The sequence below is a fragment of the Brienomyrus brachyistius genome, chromosome 23, assembly GCF_023856365.1.
Source record: "Brienomyrus brachyistius isolate T26 chromosome 23, BBRACH_0.4, whole genome shotgun sequence".
Taxonomy (NCBI): domain Eukaryota; kingdom Metazoa; phylum Chordata; class Actinopteri; order Osteoglossiformes; family Mormyridae; genus Brienomyrus; species Brienomyrus brachyistius.
Genome location: NC_064555.1, coordinates 1,988,314 through 2,004,719, shown reverse-complemented (window position 1 = coordinate 2,004,719; position 16,406 = coordinate 1,988,314). Strand labels below are relative to the sequence as shown.

The following is a 16,406-nucleotide window of genomic DNA, read 5'->3' as shown; positions in this document are numbered from 1 at the left end:
TGGTAGATGGTCTAGTGGCCAAAGGACACAGCTGTGCAACCCTAATGGATTTCTAACCCAAAACTAATTAGCAGTGGGGCGCTTTGGTCTTATGCATCTTCCAACCACTTATTTATTCCAAGGTCACAGGGGGGACTGGAGCCTATCCCAGTAGGAATAGGGCACAAGGCAGGAACGACCCAGGACGGGGTGTTGGTCCATCACAGGGCACACGCTCATACAATATGGGCGGATTAGGGACACCGATTAGCCTAAGTGCAAGTCTTTGGAAGTCGGGAGGACGAATGCTAACTCCACCCACCCCCCCCCACACACATACACACATAGCAAGGGGTGAAAATCGAACCTGCAACCCTGGGGGTTATGGTGCTAGTCGCTGAACTGGTGTGTCAGGCTTGAGGAGGTGGCCGAGTTCAGAGGGAGGCTAGAAGACAGGTGTGATAGGCGGGTGAGCAGTGACAGCCCCCTTGTAACCCGGCAGCGGAGAGGCCGCCAAAGGACGTTACCCGACGGTGATGGAGCAGCCGAACGGCGTAATGCCACCGTTTTCCAGGTGGGCCCAGGCGAAGCCTCGTGAGTCTACGCAAATGTATATTTTATAAAGCACAGATGAGATGTATCCATTATTCAGGCCTAGCAGCCTGTGAGGGGGGGGGTCCCAGCTGTCGCAGTAACCAGCCCCCGCACCGTGGTCGCACAGGTTTACCAGCAGGCAAATGGGTGCTATACCAGGGTCACGTGAACACAGAGAGCCCCGGTTAACAGCCGGGATCTGAAGGTCAGCCGCTGGCCGTTTGCCAGGAACGACAGGAAACGCACCAACATGCCGAGTTTCACCACAACCGGGGAAAGATTTTACTTTGACAGGTAAACACAGAGTGCAGAGTAAAACAACAACTTCCTCTCCATTAGATAGAGATACTTTATTTATCCAGAAAGAAATCCAGTAGCTTGTACACAGTACACACACACACACACACACACACACACAGACATACGACATTCATTCACACACACACATACATACTGCAGAAAATACAAAGAAAAAAAATCTATGTTATAACACTGGCTCATGGCAGTTTTACACAAAAATTTTCTGAGGACAGAAGGGAAAATGATTGGTTCAGAGAAATAACCAGACTGTAAAGGAGGTGGGTCCAAGCAACTAGAGGAAGTGGACACAAAACATGATTGGCTGGTCCTGCCTCCTACAAGCATTTGGACACACCTCCTTCATAAGCTAATTGGCTCACTCTCTGAACCAATCACTTTCCCTTCTGCCCTCAGAACAGTTTTGTGTAAGTGAAACTCCCATAAGTGTGTTCTGACATTGATTAGAGGGGAAGTTACTTTTTTTTTTTTACATTTTATTCACTTCAAAGGGGAATGGTGGCAAGGAACTAGGCACGACCGTGACCTTTAACCCACCCGACTTGCTCAAAAGAAGCAGCACCTGATAGTACAGGGTAAATCCAAACCAACCGACTTTCAAAGCCTAATTTTATTTTTTTTACTACCACAAAACGTTCAGGCTGCTGCCATACTGAACCGGAATATTAGAATATGAGCGGTTGTGTGCGTTTTAAAAACCCAAACACCACTGGAGAATAAGCCCCGCCCCTCTCCACGTGCAGGTTGGTGAAGGATAACTGGATCTTAACTTAGATGCAAAAATTTGGTAGAACTTCAGCCCATTAATAACCTGACAGGGCAAAAAAAAATCTATTCACAAGTAATCTGAGCTTCGCAAAATACCCACATACCCTGAATTCAGGGTTCGAATAAGAAAATAAAAATTCATGAGTGGAGTGTGTGCTTAAGTGCCCCCCCCCCCCTTCCACACACATGGGAGCACCAACACACGAATGAGAATTACACAATACAGGTATTAAAGCTGTTTTAATTGTGCTTCTTATTCAATTACAATGCCAGACTACAGACTGACCACATTCCATTAGTAAACCCCCCAGGGGGGGTTGGGAAAAAAAAAAAAAAAAAAAAACAATTTCTTCAAAATTCTAACTCAACTTTATTGCACATCTTCTTAAAAAGAAAACCCAACCTTTATTTTTTATTTTTTCCGTGAAAAGAACAAATCACAGCAACGTAAACACGAGAGACAGTGCCCTCAACGGTCACTACTTAACTCCAAATGCAGATGCAGGGAAAATTCTATTTCAATCAAATCAATCATTCTTCCCTCCACTTTTGGTCAAAATCCACAACATGGAACACAGAGCTGACTGGGAGGCTGCAGACGCCGAGCCCAAACTCTCGCGATGAGACACCCCCCCCCCCCCCCAAACGGGCATTCACGTCGACGACAAACTGGTCACACACACAATTTCTGCTTCTTAATACTGCAACCGTTACCCAGAGATTAGCACCGGTGCCACAGACACGTGTGAACAGCCCGGCCAACGAGTGCACGACGTCACCCCCACGAAAATGATTTCACATCAAAAAAAAACACAGCAAAACACTAACGGAACTTGAACAAACATTTAAGTGCAAACAGAATGAACCTTCAAAGTGTCAAACGTGAGAGGAAAATAAAAAAAAAATAAATAAGGTGACTAGCCAGAGTCAAAAACTAACAGAGTGTCTGCTTTGTTCACTTGCGAGAAACCGCTGTAGCAAGACCCCATGGCAATGGAAGGTGCCCTGAATGGATACAATTACTTATTTTGGATACAAGAGCTCAATCTGTATCTGAGAAACAGCAAGCAATAAGCGTGGAGAGAACAAGAAACACTCGCGTGATCAGTGCTGTAAAATACGGCTCCAAAGAGCGACAAAATGAGGGTCAGTGATGGTCAGACCAGTGGAAAAACCTTTAGTTGCTTATATATCCAAGTTCAAACGTGGCAAAGAGCGAACGACTCGGATGAAGTAGCACATTCATTATGTCAGTTAATCCAGCAGGGGGACGAACCGCCGACAGCCTTTGCTCAGATGCTCGGGAACAGGCGTCAAATTTTAGCTCGAGAATCAATTCTGCAATGTGGCTTCATCACATCAATAAGGATCTTATTTACATACATGTATATAAACACCAGAGAGCACTTAAGGAGGAGGAGTTAAGACGAAGAAATTCAATCACAAAAAAGGTGGTTTTAAAAGTCAAGAGGGGACAGAAAGGGGGGAATTAGCACACGATAAATCTTAAGTGGGAGACGGGAAAACCAACTTTGGGAAAGGGCTTCCACCCTCCAAGTTCCACATGAAGTTCTTAAAAATGGTTCCATCGGACTAACAGCCTGATGAGTCACTCCTGGGTCCCGCAGAAGCGATGCCAAGCGCCATTCTTGGGGTGATACTTCACTGCGTAAAGAAAAACAGCGTTGGAGAACCGCACACTGGACTCCCACGGGACGGGTCCAGCACAAGCCCACCCCCAGACAGAAGGACCTCACCGGACACTACAACCACGTCCCTCATCCTACACATGCCTTTAAGGAACACCCACTGGGAAGCTCTCCAGCTTCTCAACAAATCATCTTCCTGAAATCCATAATCCCCACTCAACCCAAGCCCCCCCCCCCCCCCCCCATTGGAGGATGCATTGCAATAAGACCCAATGACTAACGATAACTAGGCTTGCCAGTCATTTGTTGAGTACTTTTATAACCATTTATTAAGTACATTTATTATGCAAATCATAACCACTGCAATTCCCTGGCAAGGCCTCCAGTCACATCAGGGCTGTGATGCGGCAACTCAGGACATGAAGGGCACATTAGATATGGTTCAGGAGCCCTGCAAGACATGCTGAAGCTCCACCTCCCAGTTAAATCCAATCAAAGGGAGACAGAGACCCCCATACAACTGCACATAATGTGCACCATTAAAAGATTATGGAAAAGGCCTTTTTTCCAGGACCTCACATTTAATCAATTCAGCCCAGGGAGCCAAATTATTACATTCAGCGTGTTTATAAAAGGCACCCATTAGGAAGAGGGGGGAGAGAAATAAGAAAAGAAAAAAAAAAAAAAAAACTCCCTTCAAAATTAAGAGGGATGTTATGTTCATTTCGAAATACTCGCCTCAGAAGTGGAAGGGCTCCGCTACAGGAGTGTCAGCAGCGTTTGGACTCCACAATCCACACAGTTCTGGAAAAGGGCGCGTCACATGTTAGGGGGGCACTGGGCCAGGCTCAGCCTCACCGGGCGGCACTACGGCCACACGCCGATCGTGCAAATTGTGTGAACACGGACCAGAGCCAAAACGGCGTCACGAAACTGCGGATTAATACAGGAAAAGGTCAGGAGCCTCACTACACGATACGCATCATCCAAGCTGAAGGGCTATTCTTTTTGACCAAAATAACGTCACATTTTATGAAGTGTACAGATCGCATATCCACCCCGTGCACCAGAGGCCATAAGATCTTATACATGCTGCATATGGGCACAGAGGAATGATTTCATTCGCAAAGCTGCATCTACCGATTAAATAAAACGAGAACGCTGACTAACTCCGAGTTCTGCCATAGCAAGAATCAGACTCAATGGTTACATGCCCTTCAAAACAAAAAAGAGAGAGCCTAGCTACACAAAATCCGTTTTCCAAATAACACTGGACAAGGAACTAGTGAGACAAAGAATTTGTTGCTAGAACCGCAAAATTCAGATAATATACTTTCCGTCAGTTAGATGTTAATCAACATTGCTCTCTAGTGGTCAACAAAGAAATTGCACCAAGCCAGTCTAGTATAACCCAAACTGGAGAAATGAACAGACTTTATATAATCGTAATCAAACCTCTAAATTCATTGAAAGAAAAATTCCATACCAGTCAAAATGTAAGATCACAGCCAAGATGAACAGACACTCCTCTACTTACGAACTTTGACATACAAATGAAGATGACTAAGTCCCAATTGTGTTCATTGGGCTCCCATTTCCTGTCCGCAACATCAATTTCTTTGTCCGCCAATTCCACCTAGTACGACTTCTGGCCGCTACTCCCACCATCCTAGTTCTTTGTACTTGCGTATAGCCTTAAAATGATGTTGAATAACGACTTACAAACTTTTCAAGTTACGAACGGCCATTCGGAATGCGTCTCATTCGTAAGTAAAGGAGTGTCTATACATTTAAATAGATAAGAGCTGTCATACACCCCGTATAACAATTCCAAAGCTGTGTGTATTGCAATTCTGCCATAATTACTCAGAGTTGCTCATTTCAGTCCAGAGCCTGTCACACACAGGCCGTGTGGTTAATTGGCCCTTGAGGAAATCGCTCACCTGATTGACGAGCCGTGTCATCTGCTCTCCAGACCAGTGTGGAGAGGCGTACTGGGAGAAGGGCACAAGGTGAGATCTCTGCCTCTGCAATCTGGACCCACCCCACCCCACACACCTCTGCAAAAAGCCTTGCCAACACCATTTGTCTACTATCCAAAATCAGATACGAGTCGGTGCTAACGAGTCACATTAGAATCTTGACTTTTTTTTTTTAAACCAAAAATATTTAAATCTAAGCTGTTGCATAATAATCTTGAGATCTCATCTATTAAAACACTAATACTGAGTGATCACTGTCATATTTTAAGAGGTAAATACAAACAAATTTTGTCCATCCTGCAATTTTGTCCTGGAGATGGCAGGGAGCAAAAATGTAGACCGTCTGCCCCCCCCCAGTTTAAAAGGCCGCTCTTTGCAGAGACAGACACAGACAAACACACATATCCTGGAACATCTACCCACAGGTTTATCAGTACCCTGGAGGGGGTTCACTGAAACGAGAGCAAAGCAGGAGGAACCTTTACCTGATATGCATATGCGGTTTGAGAGTAGCTCAAGGGCATCGGTGGAATCATCACTCCTGGGAGACTTGAATACGAATACGGCTGAGTTTTGGAAATGGGGGTGGGGGGGGGGGGGGGGGAAAGACACCTTACTCTGGATAAAGGCAACTCGCATCCTGCCAAGAATGATTTTTTGAGAGCAATCTCAACCATACTTTCTTCTTAAATGCTAACGTCTACATATCACATGTGCCGCCGCAGCTAGAAACCCAGAGTGGGGCTGGGTGACCGCGCCCGTTGCCACGCAGGCCTGGGTAAAACCCCCTTTCCGTTACCCCCACGCATCCTCATACGGCTCATTTTCTGAACCGCTTACGAAAACCGAACAGCAAGATTAAGAAGCAAACAGCATTATGCAGAGACCTTCTGTAGGTAGACGCCACATTAAATCGCCTATAAGAGAGGCACTGCATCACTGGTCTGGTGCTCTGTGGAGCGGGGAAGGCAGTGGGGGTACCTGGACGTACGGACCACCTCCGTTTAGCACAGTTGGGGGCTGTGGCGGATTGCTGCCTACAGGCATACCGCAGCTGCAGTATACATAAGAGGATGGGGTCATCCATGGGGAGGGTCCTACCAGGTGGGACTGCATTGAGCCTGAAATTGACAGAGAACAATAGAGTCACTTATATACCGTTTATTCGATGCCCGGTTTTCGCGACTCCTGAGCCAGAAATTACAGGGCGTAAGGCAAGACATCAAGCTAAATCCTGTCTGGCTCAGAAAACTGCCAGGGAATGTGGAGGCCCTGAACATTTCAAGAAGTTGTGGCCAGTTAAGAGGTCTTGCAGAACATAGAAGTGAAGGTTTATCTAGAAGAAATGTGATATCAGTCCAACTGACCTTGGTGCTAATGGGATGGTCTAGTAGAGACCAGCACGGTTGGTTTGTTCGTACAGGAAGTGCTACTGGGGTCAATGGACCCCAGAATAAGGACTGACAAAAAGTAAGAGGACCATCAGAGGGGCGACTCACGCGAGCTTCGCTCCTTCATGATCGCAGGGCCCAACTTGAGTTTCCTCCCTTTAAAATTGATCTGTTGCTGGTAACCGGGACATGATTAAAATGCACAGGTTATAATCACGCAGACACGTTCGTGCCGCCCTCCCACATTCTCCGCCACCAGTCTTACTTCAACAATGGTCTGGATGTCCACATCTTCACTGAAGGACACAAAGCCGTACCTTAAGAGGGGAAACGGACACGTTGAATGGAAGTTCACTGGAAAGCAAACACAAGCGCTCTGGTCCGCTAATCGAGCGAATCCTAGATCCTCACCAGTTTCCTCAAAACAACGTACATCCTCCAGGTACAAGCAACATTAATGTGACCTCTTAGCCAAGCACTCACCCCTTGCATATGCCACCACGGTAGGTGATGATCTTCACCTCCTTGACAGTGCCGTATCTTGCGAAGAATTCTTTGATCTCATTTTCATCCACCTGCAGACCCAGAGAGCTTAACGTGGTGCTTAGGCCGCAAGGCCGGACCCGCAGCGCCCAAACGCCGGCGCGCACCCACCTTCATGTCGATCCCACCGACGAAGAGCGTGTTGGGCGTCAGTTTACCTTCGGGTAAAATGTATCCGTTTGACAGTTTCAACGAAGGCAACGTCTGAGCCCCATTTCTAGCTTTATGGATTTGCTTAAAATGAAAACAATTAAGAAATACAGTTTTAATTACGGATTTCCTTAAAATGCATTAAGAAATACAGTTAAGAGGAAAAAGAGAGAGACAACCACCCAGGTCAAGGCTGCCGGCCATATCGGCACAAACTGCGAGGGCAGAAAGGCGCCCTAGCTTTGCATCAGGGACCCAAACTGTTACCCACCTAACTATACATTTGCTTACTTACCTACCCTCGTATAAAATTATTTACTGAACTGGACTGACCATCTACGCAGGGAAAACGACGCTAATCCATCGCCGTTTGTTGAACTCAGACAGTCACCATTTTCCTTTCGTTGTTTTACAATGATGAATATATACATACACACAGATATATATTACACACACACCACCTCCATTCGGGGTGACAATGAACGCTTCGGGCTTGCCAATGCCCCTCCACCGGCCATGTGCACGGATCCACGGAGCAACATCTAGGCCGAAACATGGAGCCAGCAACCTTTAACCGCACTGAAGTGCCACTACTTTGGGTTTGACTCTACAGGTGCATAAACCCGCAGTGAAGCAGCCGCGCCATGCTGGCCTCCATCACCACCCCCCTTCCCGCTTAATGAAGTCTCCCTCTTTTATTATAAATACTCATCTACAGTTGATCCGCAAACACTCACCATTTTTATTCTAAAACCGTTAAAACAGAATAAATTAATCACTCTCAGCCACGCATAAAACTATATTTTCTCGCCCTAAGGAAGGCCGCCGTCCCGAACCCGACCGAAGAGCAAGAGCCCGGTACCGCCCTGCAGGTTTTCATCCTAATTAGGAAAAACCCAAAAATTAACTCGGGGTAGGTGGCTTTTCCGTCAGCTGCATGGCTTAATTAGTGATCCCCTCTGCGTAATTGATTTTACCTGTACTGGAGTCTACTATACATTTTTATATCTAAAAAATTATAAAATTGCATGACATGACTCTTGTTATTTTAGTGATAGAGAATGGATGTAGAGACTGGTCATCCCTGTCAGGGCAGGGGGCGGTGAATGGAATCGTCGCCATGAAATCACTCTCGGTTAATTTAAAAAGTGTTCAACCTTAAAAACCGCATAAATTACGGAGGAAGTTAATGTGGCTAATTATTTTTGTTAATGTATTTTAGGACCATGTGTCATAAGGAATTGTTACACAGGGTTGCTAACTTTGGCCAATTGGTTGGCGTGAGATTTTCAATTCCAGACAAGTCTGCACAAACATTTACACAGAGGGGGGATTTCAGGTCCAGTGAGTACAGATCCAGACCAAGATTTTGTTTCAACCAACCAGTTGAGTCCTCTGTGACTGTGACTCTTTATGCTCAACTGGTTGGTTGAAACAAAATCCTGACCTGGATTTTTATTTTCTGGACCTGAAATCTCCACCTCCGCATTTACATGTATGTACGAGGTTATTACTTTATAAATAGACTGTAGGTCGGGTTTGCAAACTACCCCCAACGCTTTTTACGTGTATAATTTTAGGCTTATAATTGAATAATATAGATTTGCCGTGAGATTTCTTGCCTGTGTCACGCCAAAATCATCAGACTTGACAATCCTGCAAAATTTAAATAGAAAGAAAATGAGAACCTTTGATAAACAGCCAGTTAGGGACGCTTCTTGATAGCACATACCAGCCTATCATATCACAGAAACGAACGCAATTACAACCAATAGGATGGTTTTCTTTTAAAAAGGGTCAACCTACCCTCATAAAAGACACTGGAAGTTTGGTTGAGCAGTAGCGCGCCCCCTATGCTGCTGTGCTGGTAATGTAATGGAACGCGCATCAGGCTGCTGTTGTGTGATTAATAGCTAGTCTCGTGTCAACTAAAATAGGAAATACTGTGCATTTATCTCCCTACCCGAATCACGGACTTAAAGTGCAAGATGCAGAATGCAAGTGTTTACAGTCAAAGACACCTGCAACTAGGCTTTTCACTTAAAATCTGAATAAATCAGAGACAATTCGCGCCCCGTATTGGTTAACAATGGGGCATCGTAGTTTATTTTACTATGGTAAGGGCGACACATCTAACGGCAAAGTAAATCCTGTTTCCTGGAAGGAACAGCGAGGCAGTCAGAGAAAAAATACAGTAACTATGGGCGTTTTTTACTGTTACGTCCTACAACAAAAAGTCTGATTTATTAAAATTAGATTTCCATCCGCAGTCTGTTCTATTCTGTGTATGCTGAATTTGTTTAAGGGCAATTCCAAAGGATTTTTCAGCAAAAATGGAGATTTGACGTAAGAAAATACTGAACTGAATTACATCGCGATAGATGTCAGTATCGACTAATATGGGATAAATTATCGTGATAAAACCCATGCATCCATGTTCTATACCAGGGAGCTGGCGAAATGATGAATAGCCAGGCTGTATGTTCGGAAAGGTTGAGAAACCCTGCTGTAACCTGTTAAAAATATTGTCTATGTATGAACTTTATGCAAAATAAGAATATAGTAAATCTGAATGATCAAACATTTCTTCTTCTAAAGATAAATTAATCCCAAATGTAGGCCATGATACCTTTTCGGTGGCGAATACCGTCTAACTACAGGCCAACAAAAATTTTGATTGTTGCTGCTGTCTTAAACACTTTAAAGGTGCTGTGTTGGAAATACTCTTATACATCTGCTCTCGTTCATCCACTGAGCTATCGATCCATCGTCCAAGAATATTATTCTGGTCAGGGTCTTTAGGGGGCCTGGAGTCTATCCCAGGAAATGTAAAGTGCATGGCACAAGGTGGGGGTAAAGCCTGCAGAGGATATAAGTGTATTGACATCCATCCATCCAGAATAACACTAGTAGTATTAGTGCTATTATTAGCAGCTAAAACTTTCTCTTCTGTTTCCGGAAGTAACATCATCACAGTGAGCTGCCACCAGTACTTTGCATGGCAGCAGTTCTGTGCCAGAATGCTCAACATGCATCACTGCAAACACATTTTTAAAACATTCTGTAGCTCGATTCTTTACTAATAACCCTTGGGTGTAATCTGATTCCACTAAAGATGACATTAATCAAGGGTTTCAGTAGTAACGTGTCTGCTATTAATTCTATTTATTCCTGCATGCCTGATAATTGGCTAATAGTACTTATGAAATAAATCACTCTCGGTTAATTTAAAAAGTGTTAAACAGAGAGGAAGAAGGAGTGTAATAGCGTGTTTTACTCATCAGATATACAGTGCTCACAGAAAGTCTTTGGACACCTGCTTAATTCTGTAAATGTAGATTTATTGGTTTCACAACTGAAACCCATTGACAAGCCATGTTTAACATATCAGCCTTTCGCACAGACATAAGTCTCATAATTTTTTGACCGACTCATTCAGTTCTGTTCCTGTCATTTTGCTCTTAATTACAATTGTAGTCCCTGGGTCCCAAAGGGATACTAAACACTAATGTTCGGTGATTTATATTATTGAAAAAGTGTTGCTAATTAAAAAGCACCCAATGAGATTGCTCGCCAATTAACTGTTTAACTTAGAACAGCTCTTTTGGAACTATAATTTGGGTAGGACTGTCACTATCGATTATATTAATAAGCAAGTAACCTACTGATTAATCTGATGAGTCATAGCAGACTATTATGGTGAGTGATGTTAGTATCAATATGGCATTTCATGTACATGCAATCGTTACATTGTGCTAAAACATTCACAGGAAACCGAACTTAGCAAGCTTCACAGTTTTAATGATGGTGCCTTTTCAGCATCATCTAGTATCGATTTGAAAAATCAGTCTAAAGTTTACCGCCGCTGCTTTTGCATGAGTATCGCATGCCTGAGACAACCATGTCATTTTCATCCCGTTGGAATGATATATCGACGGTGTGGCGCGTTTCTGAGAAATTGAGCAGAAAATGAGTGAAGAGGAGAAAAGCCAACAGGAGCTGATGATGCTGAACAAAAGCAAGTTTGTGTTAAGTGGGATTAGTTGCTACTGTTTTGTGTCTCTGCAACACCAAATTATTTGACAGACTCTGTTGGCAGATATACTATATTGCCAAAAGTATTGGGACATCTAATTTAACATGAACTTTAATGACAGCCCATTCTTAATACATATGCTTTAGTATGGAGTCGGCCCACCCTTTGCAGCTATAACATCTTCAGCTCTTCTGGGAAGGCTGTCCACAAGGTGTAGGAGTGTGTTTATGGGAATTTTTGACCATTCTTCCAGGAGAGCATTTGTGAGGTCAGGCACTGATGTTGGACGAGAAGGTCTGGCTCGTAGTCTGCGCTCTAATTCATCCCAAACGTGTTCTATCGGGTCGAGGTGCCGGCCAGTTAAGTTCCTCCACACCAGACTCGCTCATCCATGTCCTTATGGACCTTGCTTTGTGCACTGGTGCGCAGTCATGTTGGAACAGGAAGGGGCCGTCCCCAAACGGTTCCCACAAAGTTGGGAACATGAAATTGTCCAATTTTACACACCTGTGGCTATGGAATGATTGGAACACCTGAATTAAATGATTTGGGAGGGGTGTCCCAATACTTTTGGCAATATGGTGTAAGTTAAAGGTAGATAAGTTCTATATTTGGCTATATAGTAAACTTTCAACTCCTAAATATTGCAATGTGATCTTTTTCTAGTGTCGTTCCGGCCTATTCAAAACACGCAATATGGGAACAAAAAATAATCTATGTTAATTGATTATTGTGTAGCGTATTATGTAAAGTGATGTGGCAAAGTGACAGGGTTTCCTTTGTTTTAGCAGCGATTATTTTGACATACAGGAATCATAATAAGCAACATAAACTAAGTCAAAGTGATGACAAAGACAGGCTAGGCTACTCCGAGAAGCTAAATGGCACAGATCTAAGGCATATCTAATCTCGCATTACTGGGTGAGTCCGTCAAACCTGAATGTCTTCTTATAAGGTGTATTTGCTTTGCAGTCCTGATGTTTAAATTCTGCTCTGCAATACTGACAGACGACTGCGTTCTCATTCCCTTTTAATCTGAGGTGCTTCCACACAAATGATGCTTCTGCTCTTTCTTTGGACCTGGATCAACCTTTCGGCATATTGCCGAGTAATCGAGGAGGAAAATTTTAATCGATTCTTTTAAATAATCGAGTAGCCCAGTTTAATCGAGCAGTCGTGACCACTCTAGATTGCAGCTTCAATTTATTATTATTTGAACTTTTTTTTTACTTAAAACCACTGGTTGCTTCTAATGTGATGGATGTTTTGTTAAAAAAAAATCAATACATTTGTAATATTTTTTATTAAATTAAGTGTCCCGACATTTTCTGTGAGCCCAGTGTATCCTGGCAGCTAACTGTGTGTCATGTGGGCAAAACGCTTCACAAAGAGAGAAACAACTGCAAACGGGGTATGTGTGCAGTGCGGGGTTATGATTGTAAGTGTCCGAGCACTGGCTCCCTTGAAATGTTAGGCTGCAAACGGCCACATTCATATTGCATGGGATTTCAGTTGGACCTTGTGCCTTGCACGTCCTGGAATAGGTGCTAGGTTCTCTGTTACTCTGTTCTGGATAAGTGGTTATGGAAGATGGATTGATGATGAAATTATTCTCAGTGCATCTCACACTAACCGTTATTTCACTGCGTGTATTCACCCTAGTGTGTAATTGGATTAAGGTTTGCATATAATGATGAGTAAAGCCAGTGATGGGGGAAATGAGGTTTTGAATCCAGAGAGCCATAGCGTTACACAGAATGGTGTGGATCACTTATCACTGGTTGTTTCGTTGGTCGGCATTATGTTTGACTGTCCAGCAACAATGGGCAGTAATCCAAACATGATTCCCCCCCCCCCCCCCATCACTACTTAAAATTCCATATTCCCATTGGGGGCACAAGCATAATCTACTCTAAAATTTTAAGATTTTACAAGTTATAGTTAGTCAACTTGTACTGGGCATTTATGAATAAAGGTTTTATGTAAATCCAGGCTACGACACTGCATATTGATGAATGGGATTTAAGATGGCCTCATTTGTCCTTGTCTCTGGTCGGCAATGATGCTTGAAGTGGGGTGGGTGGGATTTAAGGGGAGGGAGGGGCACTGAAGCCAGGAAAGATAAGTGCAGACCAGTGAAACCACTGCGCAGAGGCCCCAGACGCCTCCCAGAGGCACTGCAGACCATGAGATGGTGTCCGGCCGGCACCCCCTTTCTCGTCTGGAAAAGCGTTCAACTGCACACTTAATTATTGAATGTACAGGGCCTGGTCTGATTCTTTTTTATTAATCTATTCCACTGGATATAGAATCCCTCAGTGTCACGCCCTAAATCTTCCTGTCACAATTATTGATTAACGTGTTACACCCGTATTGTCAGACTCCGGCAGTTTCTACATGAAAAAGTATTGCTTGGAGAAATAACTTCGTAAAATGCCTTCACAGGAGTCGACACATATTGTATTAGGGGTAAACATATCGCTCACGTATGGGATTATTTCACAGTGGTGCAATGTGAAGTTTCAACTGTATTTCTTCCAAAGTATTTATTGGTCGACATTTTTATTCTGCAGAGATATTAGGGTAATCTCGATCCGCTCTGTTCAAAATGTATCACACCGTAGAAAATAGCCTTTCCCAGATAAAGGCATCCACACAGCAGTACTAGAGCGGCCTGTTCGTTTGTTTGATATATCGTTTGTCAGTTCTTTGACAATATTTATATTAGTGTGAATACAATTATGTCTGTTTGATAAAGTTTCTTTCAGTGTTCATTCAATACGGAAAATATACAGTGACAAATATATTATATACACGTTTGTTTTCTAAAGCTAATTAATCACAGAATCATACGCGGAAGTACAATGTGTGCATTGACGATTGCGCAATGGTTTACTTACGCACTCCCTTAAACTGCAATAATGTGCTGCACATAATCGCATGCACATATTTCGTTATGTAATTCTATTGTGCTTTAGTTTGTAGACGTTCTGAGCGTTGCACGCAATTTCCGTCGTTCGTGTGTTCTAGTAGTAATAATCCCATAACGCCACTTTAAAAAGTTTTAATTTTCGTTGTTACGAAATTCGAAAGAAAAACGTATGTAATGCATTTGTGTCAGCTTTCTTCGTTCAGTTTCAAATCATATTTTAAAGGGGGACATTATTGCACAAAGTGGAGTGGTACGATCGGCTACTTTTCGGCATTATGCCTGTAGCCTAATTAGTCGAACCACTTGTATTAGATTACCACGAAGTTTTTGCTTTCTAATCTATCTATCTCGGTTTTATCTTTAATGTTAATATGCTGAGCTCAAGTTTGTTTTTATTGTGACCGAACGCGTTTTAAGGTTGTGCAGCAACATTAGCTGGCCGACAGATGTCGCTGTCACATAACTGTCGCCACATCCCGGAACGAGTGAAAACCTTTGTATGTTAGAGGACGGGAAGTTATTCAACCATCATCAGAACAGACCATATATTTAAGTTACAATGACAGGCTTTAGGAATTATGCCTACATTGTCAAAGGACACATGATATATTTTTATAGAAATTAAAAACAATGTAACATTGCATTAATTACACTTAGGGTGTTCTGGTACAATTTTTGCTGGTTTTCCAACATAAAACAATTACATTTCATTGGGTTTCATTGTAATGACTTTACAGTCAACTAAACGTTTAACATAAAAATCTATCAATAGTTATAGTCTGAATCGCTTAGATATTGTTCTATGTGTGTTTTAGTGGTCCAAGCAGTGTTGGAACTCCATTGTCTTTGATATTGCTCATTCCAGTTATTAATTTTATATTTATATCGGACTTTCAGCATTTAAATTGTTCGTGGGGCAATAAATCAGTGATCTGACAAATAAACAATAAATACGAACAGCTTGATTTGAGTAGAAAATACATCTAAACTTACAAGTGCAGTTATTCGTAATCGTACCGAAATTCGGTGTTGACACATTTGAAAATATATCGTGGCGAATGAGAATCGTCACTGTAAGAATACAAAGACCAGGGACAGCTTCTGAAGGACCGGAGTTACTCCTTCAGACAGGTATTACAAAGCATTGTTTACTTCACTTTTACTCACCCAAATAATATTTCCCAGTATGTGGATAATAACGTGAAAACGTGTTTTTGAAGGTAAATCATGTTATTCCATTCATCCATCCATCCATCCATCCATCCATCCATCCATCCATCACACAGTTCGCTTATTATTGCTTCAGACAATCCACCCACCCTATCAGCTAATATTCTCCCCGGTTCGCATCTCTTGTACATAACCTTTCATTATTCTAGGCTACTGTACAGGACTGTAAATGTTACACTTCATCATTTTCTGTCTGACATTTACACACTTTGCCAACCCTGGTGTGTAAAAACGGTTCATACTTCAAACTCACAACTTTTGCTCACGCGATATATAGCGTTTCTTCGCCATTAAAGCGGCTTGCATAGCAAAAAAAAGTGATATAAAAATACTGAATAAGCTATAGTTTATTCTATCGTTTAAGATGGATTTTTGTTATTTAGAACACGTCTTCTGTAAGTGAGATGTATAAATCAAGAATATCGATATATAAATTAAATGGTACAATTGTATTGCAGATTTTGGAATATTTCATTTCAATATAGAAACTTTTGGCCTATTCAAGGTATAGCAGTTGTCATGTTATAAAAATGGGTTCCTTTGTTACTAGATTAATAGGATTATATCTTAAATCTACAGTAACTGACTGCGTTTTGTGTTTGCTACTTAAAATGTTAATTAAATGTTTAAATACATACTATTTTAATTAAGCGTAATGTGTTTTATCTGTATTTGAAGTATCACGTACCGTGGGTGTGTCATTTTCACTGCTGAATATTTGCACAATCAGATTTGATTTATGAGCACGCCCCCCCCCCCCCCCTCGGGCGTGCCTCGGCGGATTGAAGCCAATTCTGTCCAGAGCTGTCGCTTGATTGACATCTTATTTGCAGC

At 42.6% G+C, this 16,406-nt stretch overlaps 1 protein-coding gene across 4 annotated transcripts; it reads right to left on the bottom strand.

Moving 5' to 3' along the window:
* Positions 1–1,882: 1,882 nt before the first annotated feature.
* Positions 1,883–8,452, bottom strand: dazl (deleted in azoospermia-like). 4 transcript variants are annotated; one of them, XM_048994546.1, is made up of 10 exons: positions 8,352–8,452; positions 7,336–7,458; positions 7,165–7,256; positions 6,947–6,998; positions 6,790–6,856; positions 6,272–6,411; positions 5,776–5,856; positions 5,252–5,302; positions 4,047–4,112; positions 1,883–3,324 (listed from the first exon to the last, which is right to left on the bottom strand). In XM_048994546.1, exons 2-9 carry the CDS (start codon positions 7,339–7,341, stop codon positions 4,068–4,070), a joined length of 534 nt encoding a protein of 177 aa, XP_048850503.1. In that variant the 5' UTR covers positions 7,342–7,458; positions 8,352–8,452; the 3' UTR covers positions 1,883–3,324; positions 4,047–4,067. The 4 variants fall into 4 exon arrangements, with proteins under 4 accessions (XP_048850503.1, XP_048850501.1, XP_048850500.1 ...); XM_048994544.1 differs by lacking the exon at positions 8,352–8,452 and adding an exon at positions 8,112–8,270; XM_048994543.1 differs by lacking the exon at positions 8,352–8,452 and adding an exon at positions 7,836–8,019.
* Positions 8,453–16,406: the final 7,954 nt, after the last annotated feature.